General features: G+C 46.2%; 1 protein-coding gene across 5 annotated transcripts in view; it reads right to left on the bottom strand.

Annotated features, from left to right (window-relative positions):
- RC3H1 (ring finger and CCCH-type domains 1) overlaps nucleotides 1-22246 on the bottom strand; it is a 1368452-nt gene that overhangs the window by 488680 nt on the left and 857526 nt on the right. For all 5 annotated transcript variants that reach the window (XM_069641098.1, XM_069641097.1, XM_069641095.1 and 2 more), the window contains one exon: nucleotides 12978-13142. In XM_069641098.1, coding sequence (XP_069497199.1) covers nucleotides 12978-13142 — 165 coding nt within the window. The remainder of the gene's footprint in view (nucleotides 1-12977; nucleotides 13143-22246) is intronic.

Here is a 22246-nt window from a genome sequence, read left to right on the forward strand (position 1 = left end):
CCTTTGGTCTCCTCAGGTGTCAAATGGAAGAGCTTGGAAGCTCGGGCGACCATAGCCTGAAACAATCCCACCTCATCTGGTGGTGATGCCCTAGCCCGCTGTGACAATGTCATCGTTGTCGCCGTGTCCGTCCCCATGTCCCTCGGGGTGGAGGGCACTTGGCGCGGGTGTGGAGGTTGATGCAGCCGCGTTGGATGACGCTTACTGTTTTTCGTAGGAGGCCGATCCGGGGCCATGACCTGCGGCATCCTTTTCTGAATTTCAGATGCATCTCTCGGCGGAGTAGCAGTGGTAGGCATACTAGGCCCCGCGCCGTTGTCGCCCTTGGTGTTTTCTCCATCATCGTTTTCCACGTCCTCATGGATCATGTGTACGGACTCCTGGTCCTCATCAGAGGAAGAGACCTATGTCTTGGGGGTACGGCCTGTGGCTGGCCTGGGACCTCATTGCCCCCACCCCCTTTTTTCACCTTGAGGGGTCTCCTCCAGGCTCAGCGACTTCATACTCTTTTACGGTGACTTCACGTCTTCACCATGCCCCTGCCGAGGCCTCCTGACTCGGAAGTAGGGACACCCTGGGTGCCGTCAGGGCTACCTTCATTGCGTCAGCCCCTTTGGCCGTAGAGAGCGGCCGCCACCATCACAATCGTCATTGATGATTTTTCCTGTGCTGGCTGAGCCTTCTTGGGCAATTCGGCCACCTTTTCTTCCAGCCTAGGCTTCTCGGGCTCCCGTTGGTCGATTTCCTTTTTGAGGAGGAGCTTGATCGATGGATGCAGATGGTGATGTTGATAGTGCCCTTCCCATCACGGGACGGGATTGCATGGCAACACTGCCGGAAATGCACCTGCGGTGCCTCGTCTTCAGCCCCCACAGATGGAGCGCCCTCAAAGGACATAAAAGCCTGCTCCTCCGACTGGCTGGTCCTGGGTGAAGAATGACCCTGCTTTGGGCATGGGACAGAGACCTTAGTGCTAAGCCACACCCCCAGTCCACTGCGACAATCCTTCATCGTTCTCTTGGAGAACCCGAGGCAGATCTTTTAATCCCCATCTTTGTGGTCCCATTGAAGACAGTAGAGGTATTTAAGTTGTTTGTCCTCCACAAACACGTTCCGCAGCTGAGTAGAGCTTGAAAGGTTAACTTCCCTCCTTATTCTCGTCCGCCATGGTCGAAGGTGTAGAGAAGGCCTGATGGCCTTCTGGAAACTTCCACGAAAACTCAGCAATCCTTGCCCTTGAGGGGTGCTGAAACACAAACAGATCCCCGCTTGTCGGTCGATGAAGAGAAGAGCAGACAGGCTCTGTTTTGACAAAAATAGGACTTTTTCTCTAGAAAAGAGTGCAAACCGTAGAATACCTCACAGAGCAAAACTCGAGGACTCCCAAAACTTGAACGTGCAGTAAACATCTAAAAGATGGCTGCTAGAGCAGTGGCTTAGGGAGAGGCCAGTCTGACCCAGAGTGCAGTGATTGGTTGAGAGGGGAAATACAGTTTATAAGTGAAAGCTTATTCTTTTAATTAGGATTCCCAGCCTGACAAAGGGGAATATTCATGAGCATGCCAGGCCCTTTGCTGGAGAACTTTCAATTAATCAAAAGGCATCAGCCTGGAAAGGAACTCTGCAACTTGCGACGACCACATTGGCGGAAAGAAACAATCTAAGGGGCCTTGACGTGTGAAGGACCATGGGTACAGTACACGCCACACTAGGGATAGTATTACTAACATACCCATGTCAAGTCCCCTTTCGATCTTCAAAAAGAAAGATTGAATATTCTGCGACTTCCACTAGATGTCGAACTATATCCACAGCATGTGATTCTAAGCAGATTCTCAAGCATCAGAAATATAATTATTTATTAAACAGTCAAGGAAGTGTTAAGTTCACTTTTCAGTTCAGGGAAGAGAAACTTTATACATATATATACAGTATGACTTTTGCAATAGTAACTCAATTCAATGGCAAACCTTAAGTTAGAATGCATGTTAGGAAAAGAGTTTCTTCAGGTTAGCAAAAGCATTCACCAGCCACCCATCACAGAATGAGAACACTGGTCGGTAAAATTACTATACACACACATCTAGAATAGTCTAAGCAATACAAAGTAAGTAAAAGCACTTTAGCAAATAAACTCAGAATCACTGTTTCAGCAAAGAAGAAATTAATCGAGAGCAACACAGAGCAGGTAAGCCTTGCACCAATTTCAAAGAGGCCTTAGAAGTCCATCCCTATCTAGTTATGAGAGTCTCAGTGTCCGACTGAATTAGAAAGTCAACAATTCCAAAAGAAGACTTGAAGCAAGTAAGAACACTTCTTTGTTGGGGAAAAAGCTTCAGGGGCCTCCCTGTAGGCATTCAGGCATTGGGCTCGGGTGAACATTTATGGGAAATCTCTCATACTCTTATCAGCACTACAGCAACACAGCAGCAACAAAACAACCCTAGGTAAGCTCTACCAACGGTTTCACAGTACCTTAAAAGTGAAGAAGAGGATGCAGCACATTGCACCCACGATGTAGCAGCAGACCCGGTCACCGGATTCTTGGTCAAGAAGACTGAAAAAGGGACACAGAATGGATCTCACAGCAGAAGTTGTGTGGGGAGCCTCTCAACAAAGGATTCTTCGAGTTTGTGGTTTTGGTGCCCTTTTCAAAGCGCCAGTGAAGAATGGTTACTTCCCGGTCTATTCAACTTGCCTTCTCAGCTCAGCCTTCGGATGAGGGGACTTTCAAGGAGCAGAATCTTGACTCTGTAGGTCCAGAAGGAGTCCAAAGTTACAGGAGATTAAGCGATGCACTTCACACTGGCCACAGGTACCACAGTATTGGCGGATTTCAGCCGGTGAAGGTCACAGCTTGTCGTGGGGTGGCTCGAAATGCAGGTGGTCTTCAAACTAGTTGGTCCACCAGTCTAGGGCAGGAAGTCGTTCTGATCGGAGTTCCCTGTCACCTGGAAAAGAGGGCTTGAGCAGCAGCGGTCCCTCAGGTAGCTCCGGCTTTCCCTGGAGGTTGCTCCAGACGTCGTCCTCTTCAGAATGAAACTTTCAGTGGTCGACTCTTAAGTTCTAGTGGTCAGTTTAGCTTCAGCATCATGATCAATACCTTTAATCCAGCGAATCAGCAGCCATGCATTTCAGGACAGCCAGCCTCCCATTTGGAACTGGGTCCAGGCAGGCACCCAGCAGATTTCCGGAGTCCTCCCCTGTTTCCTGTCTCCACATACACTGGGCGCCTTGTCAGGCGTTCCCATGCAACCCAGCCAAAGACAAAAGTCAAAAACCTCCCCCGCCCTGCACAGCAGAGAATGGGCAAGCCATCTTGAATTGGCGAAAAAAGAAAACTCCCATCATTTTGAGTCAATCCCTTCTGTGCATTACTGCAGGTGTGGGTAAAGCCTGGGGGTAAACATTGCACAAAAGGTAGGTAGGATACAACCATGCCACCAGCCATTCAGATTAGCTTATCACTACAACCAAAATGTTACAGGAGCAGTGAGCCAGGGGATACACAGTGTAATGGCTCAGCACTCCGCATAAGGTGAAGTGTACTGATCTCACAATAGAAAGGATAGAAAGGATGAAAAATATCCTCCTGCCCTTGGGGAAGAGGACTTTGCACAAGGAAAACAGAAACTAAACAGGGAAGCCCAAAGGTCTATCAGCAACACTGCACAGGGTGTGCTGTGTGTTGTAAAAGTAAATGAAAGATGCCACAAAACTTGGAAGAAAGCATGACTCCAAGCCATTTTTTTTTTTTAAAAAAGTTCCCATAAACTGAGTAAAAGATTGAGTATCTAAACGTTTCCCACTCACTCAGGAGAAATTACGAAACATCCAGCAGTCCAGCTAAAAGTGCTGGTGGGCTCACAGATGGAGGAGATTGAGCATAACAATGAAAATCTACCCAAGAGACTGCTCTTTGTTAGGTAGAATTTCCTTTGTGGGTTTAATTCTCCCCACTTGCAAGTCCCCCCAGCACATTTTGCTGGACTCCCAGTACTGAGTGTGTGGGAACCTTTTCCCAAATTCAGTCTTTACTCAACCTTTGGGAACCTTTTTCAACCCTTTTGTTTGTATCTTTTTGGAGTGATGCTTTCCTCCAACCTTAAAAGGCATCTGCAATTTATTATTGCAGCAAACAGCACTTTCTGTGCAGTGTTGCTGGAGCTCCCTAAACTGCCCTTTTTATTTTTTCCTTGTGATAAACTTTATTAACGAGAGGCAGATACTTTTTACCCTATCTTACTTTTATATTGTGGAATCAGCACACACCACCCTATATGAAGTACTGAGAGGACACAATGTATCTCCTTCCCACTTGTCCAATAACTTTCTAGTTATAGTGAAAAGTTAATCTGAGTGGCTCGAGGCAAGGGATGATTTCTACCAACTTTTTGGGAACGTTATACACAGTTAAGGAGAACTTTCAAAATGTGTTAGACCCCCACCTCTTTTGCTGGGCTTTGGGACTTTGTACTTTTTAATTCCGTTTGTTTTCTGTGTTTATTCCTTTGGTTATGGAGTCTAGACAACTCCATAGGCATCATCTTTTCATGCTTCACAGAGCACTGTGTCCAAAGGTTTAAATATCTTCTCTGGGATAAACTACTGTTTCCCAGAGAAAGTAAAGTGAAATTGACTTTACTAATCTTTTCAAATTCCTAGACCCAGCACACCCTATCTTACAATGGAGTGCTGGAGGGGTTAACTAGTATCGCGTATGTCTAGACACTCATGTAGCAGTCAAATGCTACCCTTCCCGCTCGAAATGGCTGGTGGCAGTGGTTTTACAATGATTTTTCCCGACCACGAACACCGGTAGCGTTAAATCGCGCAAGCCATGTTTTTGAAGCAGGCGTCTGAGCCTCCTTTGTTAAAACGGGTCCCAGTCTTCTTTTTTCACCATTTCTTTTTGGAAAGGTCCTTCTAGAGTCTGTCTCTGCGCGCCAAACTAGGTTTGGTCCCTTTGTTTCTATGCCTTTGGCGGGCTTCAGGACTGAAGACCGCCTCTGGCATCTGAGCGTCTGGGGTGGGCAAGAATTGAAGGAGGTGCCCGAAACTCCCTGTGCTTAGTTTCCTAGGAGACCCAAATGCACTCCGACGTGACTGGATGGCTGACTGCCCAGCAAGTGAAGCCACCCTGCTGGGTGAGTGACAGCTAGGCTGGAATGAAATGGAGAAAACTGTTTAAAAGGCTAGTCTCTTGGATTGGAAAGCAGAGTCGACGACTGGAACGAAAGAACCTAAGACGAGCTGGAAGAGGACGGCTGCTGCAACTCCTGGACCATTGGTTTGCCTGGTGAAGCCCTGCTGCAGGTCCGAATTGCCAAGTTCATCTCCACAGAGAAGCCCCTTCAAGGACGACTTCTTCCTTTGAGTTGGTGGGACCAATCAACTCGTATGCCACCTGGATACCATTCTCTGAGCTGGTTAGGATTAACCAGGGGGAAGGACACCAGCTTGTGTGCCTGACAACAGCTACTCGAACCGAAGATCTTCCATTTTTGCCAGCTTGTTTGACCCATTCCCATGCAGTGCAGGAGTCCCGCGACATCCTCGCTCTTGTCTCCACGACTGAGGCTCAGGAACAGTGCAATCTGGAGGAACTACCAAGAACCAACATCTTCAGCTGCATCTTGTTCTTCATACCAAGGTACTGTGCCAACCCGACAGAGAACTTGCCTCTTGCGGTAAAAGTTTGTGAAACTTTCCGAACCTGCAGGCCTAACCAGCTAGTGACCCAACTTATGATTCTTTTTCGTACAAACTACTTCTGAGAACTTTGGCAAAGACTTTACTGTTTACTAAAAGAACTGCTCTTTCCTATTGAAGACACTAGCCCATTGACTTTGGCCTAGGCCTAACTATTTGCACTGCCTAAGAAAGTATTTGTGATCTATTCTATCAACTTGTGCCTTTTTACTCCCATTTAAAGTGATTAAAATGCCTTTTTACTCCTATTTCAGGGGAACCTAATTTACAAAGAAACTTATTGGTTTGGTATTGAAGTATATTTGTGTATGATATTAAGTTGCTTCCTTCTAGTGAAAGTTTTCTAAACGACTGTAATAAATTAATAATTGATTTACCAAGAATCCTTGAGTATAAGTGTCTACTTGAACCACTGTGATTGTAAAACCTCTAACCTCTTACTGCTCACATTCCCTCTAGAGATAAGCCTGGCTTCTCAGTTTGCTACCACAAACTGTGTAGTACAGACTTTTACCAAAGGTTGGTTTTGCTTACAACTGTAGTCCAAATTGTATGTGGTAGTCCAAGAGGGTACTACATGCAATTCTGCCCAACAGAGCCAGCCAGCCAGCCAGCCAATCACCTTTGGGTGCATTCCTGTAACCAAGGAGACTAAGCACAGGGAGTTTCGGGAACTTCCCTCACTTTCTGCTGTGCCAGAAACGCTGGAGCCAGAGGCGGGCTTCCCTCGTAAATCCCGCCAAAGGCAAAACGAACAAAGGGACCAAACCTGATTTGGCACGCAGAGTAAATCTCAGTAAGGACCTTTCCACAAAGGAATGGCGAAAAAAAGACGACCTGGGGCATTTTGACAAAAATGGCACCCATGGGTGCTTTACCGTATCTGCAAAACACAGCCCACAGTAAAATCCCATAACGTTAGTAAAAAGTAAAGCACTGCCACCAGCCATTCGGTGAGGAAAGGGTAACATAAATGTTACATGACAAGCTAGACAAAGGGGATACTAAGTAACCCCTCCAGCACCCTATTGTAAGATAGGGTGTGCTGGGTATAGAAAATTACAAAATGTAAGTAAAGTCAATTTCCCTTTACTGCTCTGGGAAACAGTTTATCCCAGAGAAGGTATTTAAACCTTAGGGAAATCTGGAAGACTTCCCTGTTTCACTGCACTGAAGGGGCTGTGTGGCACAATGTAAAAGATTATCCCTATGGAGTTTGTCAGACTCCACAACCAAAAGAAAAACCATACAAAATCACATTAAAACACATGAGTGGGAAAAAGGGTCCCGCTCTCTCCAGGTTAAAAGAAATAAAGTCCTCAAAATCCAGTAAACTTGCTGGGGGTCTCCACTCCCCAACAGAAACCAACGCTCTGACCCTTAATCACAAAAACTTGAGGACACCAGCACTAACCGCAACAAAACCTAGAATAAGCAGAAGAAATAAGCAACCCAATAAATAATCCAACAGACCATTTCAACGATGAGGCAAACCCCACGGAGCACCCATCACATCCTGACAGCAACATTGAAAGAGAAAAACAGAACAACCACAAAGCAAGACCAATATTAAAAAATAAACAAAAATATTGAAAGGATCCACAGCAACCTAAGCAACGCAAGATCAACGTCCGAATATGCCACAGACATGGACGTACTACTATGCGGCGCAGGTATTGACATCCTATTCATTACAGAAACATGGCTTGATTACTACAAATCACACTACACAAATGTCTCTCTGACAACTTCAAGTGCTCACAGGCAAATAGGAAAGACAAGAGGAGGACGACTTGCAATAGCATTAAGAGAACATCTGAAAATTAAAGCAAATGCACCACTAAACATCACAAACTGCCAATCCCCAATCCTTCACCTGACAGCGAACCCCAAAACAAGCCTCAAATGAATTCTGGTTTACAGACACGGACATACAATGCGACTTTTGTGGACACCCTCAAAGAAGCCATCCCCAACCTAGCCATCGAGCAGGAACAACTGATAATCCTCTGGGACATCAACAGCTGGTTTGAAGAAGAAAACGCTAACTAACTTGCCAAACAACTGATGAAAATGAAACTAAATCAGCTGGCCAAAGAAGCAACACACATAGCGGTGAAAAAACTTGACGCAAGCTCTGCCAGCAAAATCTTCCACCACGGCACCACTAAAACCGATCCTCTGGAGCGATCATATCATTCCATTCCTCATCATGCTACCAATAAAAGCAGCCAAGCAACCCAACAAACTGCCAACAATCATGAAAAGAAACTGGAGGACCATCAAAGCTAGCAACTTAGAAGAACTTGAAATCACAAAACCGCCAACCACAAACCTGAACGAAGTGGACCTTGACAGAAAAAACAGAACTACTTCATGAATGGATCACTGGAACAATCGACAATGTCTCCAAGGAAAAACCTTTCACCCCCATCGTGCAAGAGAGCAACGGCAAAATTGTTTACTGTGCTTCTCAGCACAATGAAAAAGAAAAACGAAAAGCTGTAACTAGAATGGAGGAAAAAAAAACACTAGGCAAATAATTTTAAAAAACAATATTTCAACGACAAATCCACTCATACAAAAAGGAAATCCATAAGTCAAAAAAGAAATAAGACAAACAAATCACTGTAAAGTAAGAATTAGTGCAGTCACACGGTATGAGACTATACAAGACTCATTTGCTTGGTATTAGGTAACCCACCTTTTGGTATAGGTCTGTAGTACACAAGTTGGTAGTGAGTGTGGGCAGCCAGGTCCACCTCAAGAGGGGTAAATGTGAGCTGTACAGATGCAATCAGTTATTAACAGTAGCCAAGAAACATCTCTACTCAATTCAGTTATAAATATCAGTTTCAAATAAGCATTCTTTAAAAAGGCAATTGATTATAACAAAAGCAAACTTTGAAATTACTTTTCAGAATAAGTAAAGCTAGTGGATAATCTTTGGATATCCTTCATACAGCACACCCTACTTTACTTAAATCACAAGGATAATATTTGCATTTATATATCACAACAATACTTGGTAAACTGAGATGCAGAAGGGAAGGGTTAAGGGAAGTAAAAAGTTTAGAACAATTTCTCCGAACATGTGAGGACAACTGAATCCTCCAATGATGTCCAGATAAGCCTTTCCCAGCAGTAACAGTTTACAACAAGCTACAACCTATGAAGGACAAGCAATATCAAAGCCAATGGATTTTGAAGACAGCCTTTCAGGACAGCGAAAGTCTTTTGGACAAAGTCTATAGGTCTGATGCACTTCTTGGATAAAAGTCTTGCACAAAGTTGGAGAGTTCAGAAACATCACTGGTAGGAACATAAGCTTTGTTAAGCCTGTGCAAAGGGAGTTGAAATCAACTCGGAAAGCAAGCACGTGCAAGTCTCAAGTGACACAGTACAACATAAGGCAAGAGGTTAAGTACCACCAAGCCCGAAAAAGTACCTTTGGTTAGAAGAAAGGGGTCCAATTAGATTTCTTTTTGCTACAGCCAAGCAGGCCCTGGTTCCTGAGCCTCAGTCGTGGGGGAGGGAAGATGTCCGGAGGGCTCCTGCGGTGGTACTCGGGATGGTCGTGGGCAGCTACAGGTTTTTTTCTTCCAGCAGCACTTTGCGGTTTCAGTGCTCCATAAACAGCACTGGTGCAGAACAATGGACACTGGTTGAACTTTCTTTGCTCCCACGGTCCTGCACTCTGGTGAGGGGACTATGCGTCTGGATTTCCTGCGTCTGGAAGGTCCTTAGTAGGTTCCTGGAGATTTTGGCCTGATTCGTTCACGGCAGACGTTGACCTCGACTACGGACACTCGACCTCTGGCATTGGGCTTCTGCAGCAACGGAGAGGCAGAGCACGTCAGGGATTGAGCCAAAGTGGAGTTTGTCTCGGGGTTAGTTTGACCCATTAACTCAAGGGGAGAAATCATACCTCCAGAGCTTCTCTTTCGAGGTGAAAAAAGAAGTCCGACCAGGTGCAAGGATTAACTGGGAAATTCAAGGTCCAGGTCAAGGTCCAGGAGGTTGCAGCAGGCTTCCCTTCTCAGTTTCTTCGTTGGATGTTTCTTCCAGTGGTCGACTCTGCCTGTAGTCCCAAGAGCCTTGCCTTTCAACCAGGTTTTCCCATTCATGCGCAACCTAGGCTCTCAATCACACAGCAGTGTGGCTGTCCTTTTAGGACAGCCAGCCAATCAGGACTAGTTTCATTCAGGAATTCCTAAAGACATAGGACAGGGGAGTTTCGGGACCCTACCCACACATACTGTCCAACCAGATAGACTGGAGACAGGGGAGGGCTTAAGGGCTGGAGACCACAAAAGGCAGATCAAACAAAGGGCTTAAACCAGTCTAAGCACACAGTAAAAGCCAAGACCGATGTCACAAACAGAAAATGGTGAAAAAATAAGACAGGGTCCATTTTGTGAAAATGGTCACCCTTGGGTGCAGCACTGCAGATGAGCTATCATCCTGCAGATGCATGTCACTAGGTAGTAAAAAAAGGAAACCACTGTCACCAGCCATTCAAGTGAGTTAGTGTAACAAAATGTTACATTAGGTATGGGTTAAAGGAATTACTATGTAACCACCCAGCATTCCACATAGTGTGGTGTGGGCTGGACCCAAGACAGACGGGGGTCGTCTTAATATTCTTGGGAACAGTAGTCCACCCAAGAAAATGTAGACCAAGGGACTTCTGAGTGGCACTGCACAGAAGGTGGTGTGTGTGACGGTGCAAAGCTAGATGTCTATGGAGTTTACCAGGCTGCATAAAACAAATGGTTATACTTACCCAGGAATCAAAATTAAAAAGCCCTGAGTCCAACAAAAGAGCTGGGGGTCTCCAAGGCTAAAGGGAATTGTCACAGAAATGAAAATTCTCCCCAACAGGCAAGTAGAAGTTAATGGAAAACAAGCCTTTTCAACCTTGGGGAACTTTGTTTGGAGTACCTTCTTTCATTTGAACTTGGATGGAGAACCACAAAGCAAAGTTGCACGTTGCCAGTGAAGAGACATTGCCCCTTTTCCCTTTATATAAGTTTAGTTTTTGAGAGATAGGTTAGGATTTGGACATAGGATGTTGAACTCTGGACAGGTTCATCATTAGCTACTTTTGTTGAGGCAGGGGAACCCCTCTTAGAGATAGGGCTAGTTGGGGTTTCCTCCAAAAATCCAGTTTTTGTTATTAATAAAAGTCTTAGCAATCAACATGCCAACCTTGTGTCCGACTTTTACTCCTACACCCCCAAAGAAGTTTCATAACAGTCCACCTTAGGTAGGACTTTAGAAGATTCACACTTGGGACAGAGGGGTCAAACTCTTAGTATAGGCCTGAACGACACAAGTATGGTAGTAGCAATGGCTGAGCAGCCAGACTTATCTTAGGATGGAGGGCTCTAGGAAGGTACAAAGAACTTTAAGTATACACATAGGCCAAAGAAACAGACACTACAAGTTAAATGAAAATAATGGTTTATTTTATAAATGAACTAAGGTAAAGGTGATTCTTCAGAAAGTTAAGTACTATAACACAATGAGTAACAGAGAAACAGAAGCAATCTTCACAGTTAGTGAATCACTTTTGTAATACTTGTACAATGGCAGTAAGTAACTGAAAGGTAAAATACAAATATTTTGTAATAACTTTTAGAATCTCTTTCAGGTGAGAATTAATGAAACACGACCAACATGAAGTAAACAAATACTAGTAATAATTTCATAGTGGCCATAGGCTTTAGTAGTTCATCCCTTCCCTGAAGGTACAAAAGCTTTGGGCCTGGGCGAAAATGAAGTGGTGAACTCCCAAACGCATAAATCAGCACTCCAGCAACACAGGAGCAACAAAACAACTCTAGGCAAATTCAACCAAGTGTCTCACAGTACCTTAAAAGTGAAGAAGAGGATGCAGCACAATGCCCCAGCGATGCAGCAGCAGACCTGGTTACCAGATTCTTGGTCAGGCAGACGAAAGACAGGACACAAATGGATCTCGAAGCAGCAATCCAGTGAAAAGGCTGCACACAAAGGATTCTTCGTTGTTCTATGATTTTGGTAACCTTTTCAAAACAGCACTGAAGAAAGGTAACCACCCAGTCGATTTATCTCTTCATCAGTCCAGCACTCTGTTGAAGGTACTACGAAGAGTGGAACCTTGCCTCTGGAGGTCCGGAAGGAATCCAAAGTTCTGGGAGGATACGATCACAGCTCGTTGGGGGATTGCACAAAATTCAAGTCATCTTCAGACTGATTGGTCCCACCAGTCTAAGGGAGAGTCCTTTTTCGAGGTGCTCAACGCTTGGAAGAAGGGGTCGGACAGCAGCCATTACTCAGAAGGCATAAGCGGCTGCGGGCGGCTCTCTTCTTCCATGTCGGTTCTTCAGTTCCAGTGGTCAGCTTGCCTTCAGTATTAGGATCCATGCATCTTATGCTGGAAACGAGGCTATCAGCACGCATGCACCAATCAAACGTTGGGGGTTGGCTGTCCTTTCAGGACAGTCAGCCTCCAAGTTGGAACGGGTTCCAGGTAGGCACAGCAGAAGACTAACAGCAGCTGAGTTTCGGAGTCCTCCTGGGTTTGCTGTCCTCACAGACACTGGCACCTTGACAGGCTTCACAAAGGGATCCTGCCAAAGATCAAAGACATACCAGGACCTACCCCTCCCTGCACGGCAGAAGAACTAAGAAAGGACAATCCATCTTGAATTAACAAAAAAAACACCAGCCTTTCAGATTAGCTTGTACTGTAACCCGAATATTACAGGAGCAGAGAAAGCCCTTCAGCACTCTGCATAAGTATGGGTGTGTTGATCTCAGAATAGGAAAAGATAGGAAGGATAAAAATATCCCCCTGCCCTTGGAAACACGTGTTCCCATAAAGAAAATATCAGTAAATAAAAAGGGACACCCAAAGGACTCCCGGGAATACTGCAAACAGTGCTGTGTGCTTCAAAAGACAAACACTGATGCCACAAAACTTGGAGGAAACCTTTACGCCAAGAGAAAAAGCATGAAAAGAAATATAAAATGATCCCAAGGATAGGATCACAGAATGACAGAGTATGGAAAAAAGGAGAACCGACAAAAATCCAGTAGTCCGGCAACAAGGGATGGGGGACTTGAGTGTGAAGTGAATTTCACATAAAAATGAAAAATCGAGCCAACAACTACTGCTTGTAACTATTGATTTTTTGCAATCATACTAAGGAATTAAATTACCGCAGGAAGGATAGAGGTTGAAGGAAAACCACGTAAAAAAAATGCAATCAAAATACCTCATCAGGGTGGCACGGGTGAGGCAATGTTGGCGACGGTGCAAAAGGAAGGGGCGATATGACCTTCCTCTCCTCTAGTTGAGCCATGATCTCCTTCCGACGTCGGTGAAGGTCATCTAAGCTGGTGTGGGATTGGGGAGGTGGTGGCAGACGACTATAAGGCTCCTGGAAAAGAATGTAGAAGACACAGATTAACCAGCACATCCAATAGTATGCAATAACAGACCAAGCAAGGTCAAAACATCTTCTGGTAGCAATGAGCATGTGGGTACAACAGCACAACACTCCTATACCCCATCACTTCCCCAACAGAGGAGCATTGGGGCTGTGGAAAGGTGGTGTTAGAATGTTCAGAAACCCAAAAGTCATGCTGACCATGACAGAAAGCAAATGTTAACCACTGTAGTGATATGTTTACGCTATGTACACTTTGTGCAATATTTATTGAATGTCATGCCCCCTTTGTGTACATACACCTGGACCTAGCCGGGAAAACCATATAGACATGGGACGAATGTGACATAACAGTAAGTCTTTCTTAAGATGATAGCCGTTTTAGACTCATGCCATGAATATTCCATCCAGTGGTGTGGCTTGAGGGTTACTTGTTTACCAGAACTGAAAGTTCAGTGAAAAACTAGGCATTCCAATTACCTTAACCCTGTACTACATGTACAGGTTAAACACAATACTATTCTGATGAAGAGGGGCAAACCCTATCTATCTAGCAAATTCTTCTGGGAAATGTGACTAAAGAGCCAGGCCTATACTTAGAATGGTGGATAGGGTTCAGGTAAGAACCGACACAGCACTATGAATAATCCAAGTTTCGCAGAAGGTAAAAAAAATACAATTATTTATTTAGGAGCTTCAACAACTATTCACAATCAAAAACCACAAGTAACGCACACAAACATTCACTGTTAATATAAACTCATTCACCTTCGGGCGGAGCGATAAAAAAACAAATCTTTACTTTTAAGCATAGTCCAAAATACTTTTCAGTGTACTGTAGGGTAGAAGACTAAGCAAATAGAAAAAAGAACCAGGTAAATTGTCAGGGAGAATTCACATAAATGTGTTAATTCCCTTCAACCGTAGAAACCCCCAGCTTTATGCTGGACTTGAGGACTTTTTCTCTCTCATAATTTTAATGTTATTTGTTCTCGGTTATTTTAACTTGTATGACTATCTCCATAGGCATCATCTTTACATTGTGTCATACAGCACCTTCAGGGCAGAGGCACACGGAATTCTTATATTTTCCAAAGGGTTAACTTACTTCTCTTGGTGAAACTACTGTTTCCTAGAGCAACAAAGTGAAATGGACTACTTAGAATTTGTAACTTTCTCAACCCAGCACACACTATCTTACAATAGGGTGCTGGAGGTGTTACTTAGTATCCCCTTTGTCTAGTTTCTCATGTAACATTTTTATGTTACCCCTTCTACAATTAATGGTTAACGGCTGGTGGCAGTGGTTTACCTTTTACTACCATTGTGTGTTCTTACTGCGGGCTGCGCTCGCAGCCAAGGTAAGGCACCCATGGGTGCCCATTTTGCCTAAATGGCCCCAGACTTCTTTTATCGCCATTTCTTGTGGGAAAGGTCCTTCTTGGGATTTACTCTGCGCGCCAAAACAGGGTTGGTCCCTTTGTTCGTTTTGTCTTTGGCGGGATTCACGAGTGAAGCCTGCCTCTGGCGCCAGTATGTCTGGCAGGGGCAGGAAGTGAAGGAGATGCCCAACACTACCTGTGCTTAATCCCCCGGGTTACAGGAATGCACCCAAAGTTGATTGGCTGGCTGTTATGGCAAAGACAGCCACCCTGCTGTGTGATTGACAGCTAGGCTGGCATTAATGGGAGAAACCTGCATAAAAGGCAAGGCTTTTTGGCTTGGAAGGCAGAGTCGACCACTGGACGAAGGAATCCGAAGAAGAACTTGGAAGAGACGACTGCTGCAACTCCTGGACCGTTGGTTTGCCCGGTGTTAGGCAGAATTGCATGCAGTACCCTCTGGAACCACACCACACAATTACGACTACGGGTGTAAGCAAAAACCAACCTTTGGTATAAGTCTGTACTACACAGTTTGTGGTAGCGAGCTGAGCAGCCAGGCTTATCTCAAGAGGGAATGTGAGCAGTACAAGAATGTTACACAGAGGTCTTACAATCACAATGGTTCAAGTAGACATTTACACCCAAGGTTTCTTGGTAAAACACTTATTAAATTATTATACAGTCGTTTAGAAAACATTCACTAGAAGGAGGCAACTTATTATACACAAATATACTTCAATAACAAACCAATAAGTTTGAGTAAATTAGAATCCCTGAAATAGGAGCAAAATGGCATTTCAGTTACTTTGAATGGGAGTAAAAAGGCACAAGTTAATAGATCACAAATACTTTTAGGCAGTGCAAATAGTTTCAGTTCACTAGAGGACTCAGTTCAGTTCAATAGGCCGATGCCAAAGTCAATGGGCTAGTGTCTTGGAGAGGAAAGAGCAGTTCTTATAGTAAACAGTAAAGTCTTTGCCAATGTTCACAGAAGTAGTTGGTATGAAAACGAAGCACTTCTTACCTGGTAACGTTCTTTCGATGGGACGTTCCTCCGACGTATTCCTTATCTTTGATAATTCGTCTCCAGCTTGCTGCCCTCAGAAAAAATTCTAAGAAGAGGGAGCTGCGCATCGACGTCCGTCGAGTTGGTGTCCCTCGGCAGCCACCGTATCGGCGCCGACGTGACCATGCCCATAAATAGCCATGCGTAGCGTCCGTTGCTCAGTTCCGTTTTGTAGCATAAGATAAGTCCTGCATGAATTGGTTATTGACGTTGAAGGAGCGTAAGCTGCAACCACAAGGGAAGTATTACTGCGGGGATGGATGGGAGGGGCGATGGGGAATACGTCAGACGAACAGCCCATCGAAAGAAGGTTACCAGGTAAGAAGTAACTTGTTCTTCGAAGGGATTGTGTCCGCCGACGTATTCCTGATCTTTGATAGACTCCCATAGTAGTGGTGTGTAATTGGAGGGAGTAAAAACGCCATGTTTCCCTTTAGTAATGAATAGAATGTAATACAGCTTTGCCAAACCTAGTCTCTTGACTAGGAGGAGGAATCCAGGTTGTAAAATCTTGTCAAGGTATGTGCGGACGACCATGTGGCAGCCGCACATATGTCTCGAACCGGAACCCCTCTTTGGAGGGCCGAAGAGGCTGCGATACCCCTGGTTAAATGAGCCCTAAGATTTTGAGGAGGCTCTTTCCCTGCTAGTTTGTAACATTCCATAATGGCCAAAATAATCCATCTGGAAATGGTCCGTTTTGTTATTGGTAGTCCCAATTTGTGCCCCGAGTAACCTACGAACAGTTGGTCTGCTTGCCTAATCCTAGCAAGTCTGCTGATGTAATAGCTTAAAGCCCGCCTTGGGTCCAGCCTATGTAGCCTTTCTTCCTCTTTCCCCGGATGGGGAGGAGGATAGAATGAAGGTAAGGTAATTTTCTGAGTGATGTGGAATTCAGAAACTACCTTTGGGAGGAAATTAGGCTTCACCTGTAGGACAACTTTGTCTTTATGAAAAATTGTATGAGGGGGGTTTACAAGATAGAGCTTGTAATTCGCTCACCCTTCTAGCAGATGTTAGTGCCACTAATAAGACAGTTTTAAGGGTGAGAAATCTTATAGAACAAGAGTGGAGTGGTTCGAAAGGAGTACCCATCAGGAAATTTAAGACTAAATTTAAATCCCATAAATTAACTTGGAATGGTCTTGGAGGATAGACTTTAGTTAATCCCTATAGAAATTGTATTACTAAGGGTAATTTGAAATACAATGGCTCCTCTGCAGTGCGTTTGAAGATCGATAGCGCTGCGAGATAGCCCTTGATAGTGCCAACTTGAAGGCCTGAATTTGCCAAATAGAGTACAAAGGATAACACTGTTGGTGTACCACACGAAAAGGGGTCGATATTCTCTTCTCTACGCCAGCTACAAAATTTGTTCCAACGGCAGCGGTATAAAGACTTTGTTGCTAGCCTTCTGGCCGAAAGCAACACCTCCAAGACGTCCTCAGGGAGGTCCCAATCCTTGTATCTCAACCTTTCAGAAGCCAAGCGTGAAGGTTGAGGGTTCTGATGTCTGGATGGAGAACTGTTACGCTCACCTGGCTCCCACAGAGGCGTCGATCGGAACTGGACAGCTGCGGTCTCCACCAATGTGACGCGTAGGGCTGAGATGACTGACTGGACTGGCCCACCTAGCTTCGTTTGCTTGGCCCGTAGGAATATTCTTCTGCAAATGGAGAAAGGGAATTAAGAAAGGGTGGGGGGGATTGAGCATAAATCCCCCCCACCCCCATCACCTTTGATGTCCCCTCTTATAGTCTCACCTGATGGTTTGAAAAGATGAGCTCTCCATCCTGCATTGAGCGCAGGGGCGCGTTGATGACCAGTTGCTTCACTGGCTCGAAGGTGGTGAGTTCCAGAACAATATTGACTCCGAGATTCCCGGCAAGACGCCGCAATTATAAAGTTCGTAAGAGTTCAAATGCCCGACTTTCACTCTTGCCCGATTCCTTGCAGGTTGGATCTTGATCCTAATGAAGAGTTGTTCGTGGCAACCGGTAGTATTCTGGTAAGGATTTGTATTTTCCAACACAGTTCGATAAAATAATGTATGTAACCTGTTGCTTTCTCCCTTATTCAGGCGCTGAGAGAAAGTATGAAGTCTTGGGGAATACCACCTCCGGCGGTAAAATCAGGTAAGTCTATTGTGGTGAGGAGGGTTCCCCTTGTTAGTCCCTTTGTTTCACCTTGGTGTCCTTTTGTTTCCCCTTAAAGGCCGGGGTTCGGCGAAGATGCAGTGGAAGCTGCGCCGACGAGTGAAGAGGAATAGTACCCCCGGTGGTAAAATCAGGTAAGTCTATGGGGGGGGAGGGTAACTTATATTGCCTCTGTGTATTCCCTTGGCTCACCTTGCTGTTCTGGTCTTCTCCTTAGGTGCCGGAGTGCGGCGGGAACATACAGGAGGATGCGGTGGAATGTGAAGATGCTGCGAAGGCCGGTGAGTTCAGCACGGCGCTGCAGCAGGCGAGGCGACGCGCATAAAATAACTTCTTTCTTCCAGCTCGAAGGCGCGATGGATCGGGAATTCAGGTAAGGATTAAAGGTATTGCTCTTGTTCTAACCTTTTCTCCTTTCTCTAGGAGCTCCAAACTCGAGGCGGGCGTGGCAGAAGGCTGGATGCAGACTTGCAGGCACGGTGAGCGTTACGCTGCTGGATGCAGAATAACACAAAGCGTGTGCTGGTTTAAATAGCCTCCAAAGTAGTCCCAGGAAAGTATTCCTCCCCAGCCCCGCCCGAGTAAAAAATAATCCCTAAGTAAAGTAGTCCCTTCCAAGCCTCTTTTGGCTTGGAACTCTTGCAGCATGGTCTGCATCAGGTGTGTTTTAATCTAGGAGCTAGCAGGGCTTGTTGGGCTTGATTAGGATAACTTGATGCCTGCTTCCGGGGTTGCTGGACGTGGTCTGGGTCCCCGGGGGTAGGCATGACAAGAACCTGACCTCCCTTCTGTGAGAGAAGATTCTCCTGGAGTGGAAGGCGAATTGGAGGGCAGACGGACATGTCCAGAAGGTCCGGGTACCACGTTCTCCGGGCCCAGTCTGGGGCAATTAGTATCATGGTCCTCCGGAATTTTCTCAACCTCCTGATCATTTGAGGAATGACGGACTGGTGGAAACGCAAACAGGAGTGGAAACTCCCAGTCCACTACGAGCGCGTCCCTTAGAGCTCCTCTCGGGGGAAATTCTCTTGAACAAAACAGATCACACTTCCTGTTGGTACTGGTGGCGAACAGATCCACTTGAGGGGTTCCCCAAAGGGCAAACCACTCCTGAAGGACTTCCTGAGCTAGTTCCCACTCGTGGGAGACTGTGCCCTGCCTGCTCAGAGCGTCCGCCGTCAAATTCTTCTCTCCGGCGAGGTGAACTGCGATAGAGAGATGCCTTCTTGAATTGCCCAAAACCAGAGCTGCATTGCCTCTCTGCACAGCGGCAGTGATCCCACGCCTCCTCTTTTATTGAGGTAGTGCATGGCCACTGTGTTGACCGTCATTATCAGGACATTTTTTCCCTGTACTGATGGCAGGAAAGCTTTCAGCGCTAGTCTGATCACTCTCAGGTCCAATAGGTTGATGTGTAGTCTGGACTCCGATGAAGACCAATGACCGCTGATGGTCAAGTCGTTGGTATGGGCTCCCCACCCCGTGAGTGAGGCGTCCGTGACTACTGTTATCTCCGGCCATGGTTGCCAAAACAGTTCTCCTTTCAAAATTCTCTCTCGATAAGCCCACCATTGAAGGTCTTGGGTTACCTTGTCCAGAATCCGAAGGAGATCTGTCATTTTTCCTGAGAACTGCGACCACTGGGTTCTTAGTGCCCACTGGAGAGATCTCATTCTCAGGCAAGCCTCTGGCACAAGGAAGATGCAGGATGCCATGAGGCCTAGCAACCTCAAAAAGTCAAAGGCTGGGAGATGTTGGGCATTTTGAAACTTGGTGACCATCTGCAGAATATCTTGAGCCCTCACCTCTGGTGGTGAGGCTTTTCCCATAATAGTGTCCAGGACCGCTCCGATGAACTGAAGTCTCTGTGATGGTATCATCTGTGACGTCTTTAAATTGAGGGCGAAGCCCAGTTTGTGAAGGAAGTGGCAGACATAATCTAGCTGGATCTGAGCTGGTTCCGAAGATCCAGCCCTGATCAGCCAATCGTCCAGGTAGGGGTAGACGTGAATCCCTCCCTTCCTTAAGACTTGCAGCCACTACCGACATTAACTTGGTGAAGACCCTCGGGGCGGAGGTCAGCCCAAATGGCAGAACTCGAAATTGATAGTGAAAGCCGCCAATTGCGAACCTCGGGTATTTCCTGTGTTAGAGATGGATTGGCACATGAAAATAAGCATCCTGGAGTTCCAGAGATACCAGCCTGTCCTGGAGCTGGAGGGCTGGAAGGATCTGAGAGAGAGTTACCATCTTGAACTTGTCCTTCCTGAGGAACTTGTTCAATTCTCGTAAATCCAAGATAGGTCTCAGTCCTCAGTCTTTCTTCGGTATGAGAAAGAAGGGGGAGTACCAGCCCTTGTTCCTCTCCGCTACAGGTACCGGTTCTATGGCACCTTTCTCTAGCAGATCTACAATTTTCTGCAAGAGGAGCGGATCTGGAACTTTCAGAGAGCTGTTCCACGGTGGATGACTAAGGGATGCGTAGAAAAGGCAGGCAGTAACCATGGGCAACTGTCTCCAATGCCCAATGCATCTGACGTAATAGCCTGCCATTCCGTCAGATGTTGAGTTAACCTGCCACCCTACTGGTGTCTTGTGAGGAGAGTCCTCAGAGCGGTTTGGAGGCGGATGATTGTTAGGAAAGATTTCGTAATTGTAGGTAATTTTCTTCCATGTGGCAACCCCTAAACTTTTTGTTGTTGTTTTTCACCTTGTTCTTGACTTTGCCAGAGAAGTGCAGCCTTTTGCCGCACTCCTCTGGGCTTTCGCTCCTTTCTTATGGGGAAACTGACATGCCCTTAAGACAGTCAGTACCGGGGAACGCTGTTTCCCGTAGTTTCTTTCATCATGTTGCGGCTTTCGTGCAACATGACACAAGAGGGCACTGTAAGCTAAGTTACAGCTCTCTTGGGTCTCTAGCCTTCTACAGGCCCTAGATACTCGTTTAGGATTGTATTTGATCGGTGCAAGTGATTCAGGGACGGGAATGGTGGCAGCGATCGTTTCTTTGTATTTTGAGCTCCTTTTGGCGTTCTAAGCGCGTTTTCTGCGCTTCACCCAAAAAGGTGGCCTGGCTCCCAAAATGGCCAGACCACGAGGCTCCTTTGTCCTGTCCGCTGACCGTCTTGCTCCCTTCACCTTCCCCAGGTCGAGCCGACCCGGGGCCTTCCTTATTTGGGAATGTACTTTCCCGCGAAACACAGATGCTTTCGCGGGCTTCTACATGTCTTGTGTGTGCCTCCAGGATGTGGGCTGGGATGTCTGGTCCCAATACACATCCTGGGTGCCAGAGTGTCTAGGGTGGTGTGAATGCCTGGGACCACCGTGGTCCGTGATTGGTCCACGTATGGTGTGAGTGTTGATGAGCGGATCTCCCATTGGGTCCCCTCTGTTTTTGGCGCGAAGGGAACCGTGGATAAGAGGGGGCTGGAAACACCACTACCATGTCGATCTCCTGAGTTCTCACGAACGAAGGAATACAGGAGCCAAGTATCCTGCACCCAAGAGGCTGGACCGAGGAATCGCTGGTGACCCGCTGAAGGACGGCTGTCGCCTTGTGAAACCCTTTTCACCTTTGATCGAACCAGAAGGCCTGTACTGGTACTTCGACCCTTTGGAATAGAGGGAACAGCTATTCTCGGCATCTTCACCATCTCCTGCCAGTAAGCCTTCGGAAGCGTCTCTGGGCCATCCAGTTGACTGACCAGCTTACACGGGAGTCTTGCTCTGTAACCGCCGCCAGGTTGTGTAGTATTTCGAGTCCTTGTCACTCTCACACGCTTCGTACACTTGGCGTTCCCAGGTCGGAAGTGAGTAGTGTACATTTGGCTCAGATACACACGGCCGCTCCGTTGCCCTGCTGTGGTGACAAAATTGTGCAGGTTTCTTCGATTGGGACGTCTTTTTACTCAACACGACGACGAGGCGTTCCCTGCTCTTCTGAACCTGCCAGCTGCTGAAACTGACGCGGAGAAGCCTGGGTCTGCTTGCATCGGGGACCGGTGAGTAGTTTAGCTAGGATCTGGTCGCCCTCCTGCAGGAGCCCATTGCTTTTCCCCGCTGTGTAAAACAGCACCCTTTTGCCGTACTCGCGCTCTGCTTCTGCCCACTGTGGAGGCTGCGCTTGAGTCGCGGAACTTGTTCTCCTTCATTTGTGCACTGAACTGAACTGCCTGATTTCCTTAGAAGAGACTCTCCTTTTGCCCGTTGGCACCAGCGTGTGCGGGTACTTTTGAGCACAAGGCTCCACTCTTCGCAGGGCTCGGACTTCCATCTAGTTAGGTGCCTCTGAAGGCGAACTGAGTCTAAAGCATTGTATCGCACTGCCTGTTTTCCTTCCCTTGCAGGTGGACTACACATTTCGTGCATATAACGCTTGCGACTGTCGTATTTGTATATATATCGTGTTAATATGGTATGTGTTGGTTTACTATCGTTATATTGCGATTTTCTCGCTACGGTCATTGTTTTAAAGGCCTTGAAATAAAT

Source organism: Ambystoma mexicanum, chromosome 1q (assembly GCF_040938575.1).
Source record: "Ambystoma mexicanum isolate Mex_15411 chromosome 1q, UKY_AmexF1_1, whole genome shotgun sequence".
NCBI classification, from domain to species: Eukaryota; Metazoa; Chordata; class Amphibia; order Caudata; family Ambystomatidae; genus Ambystoma; species Ambystoma mexicanum.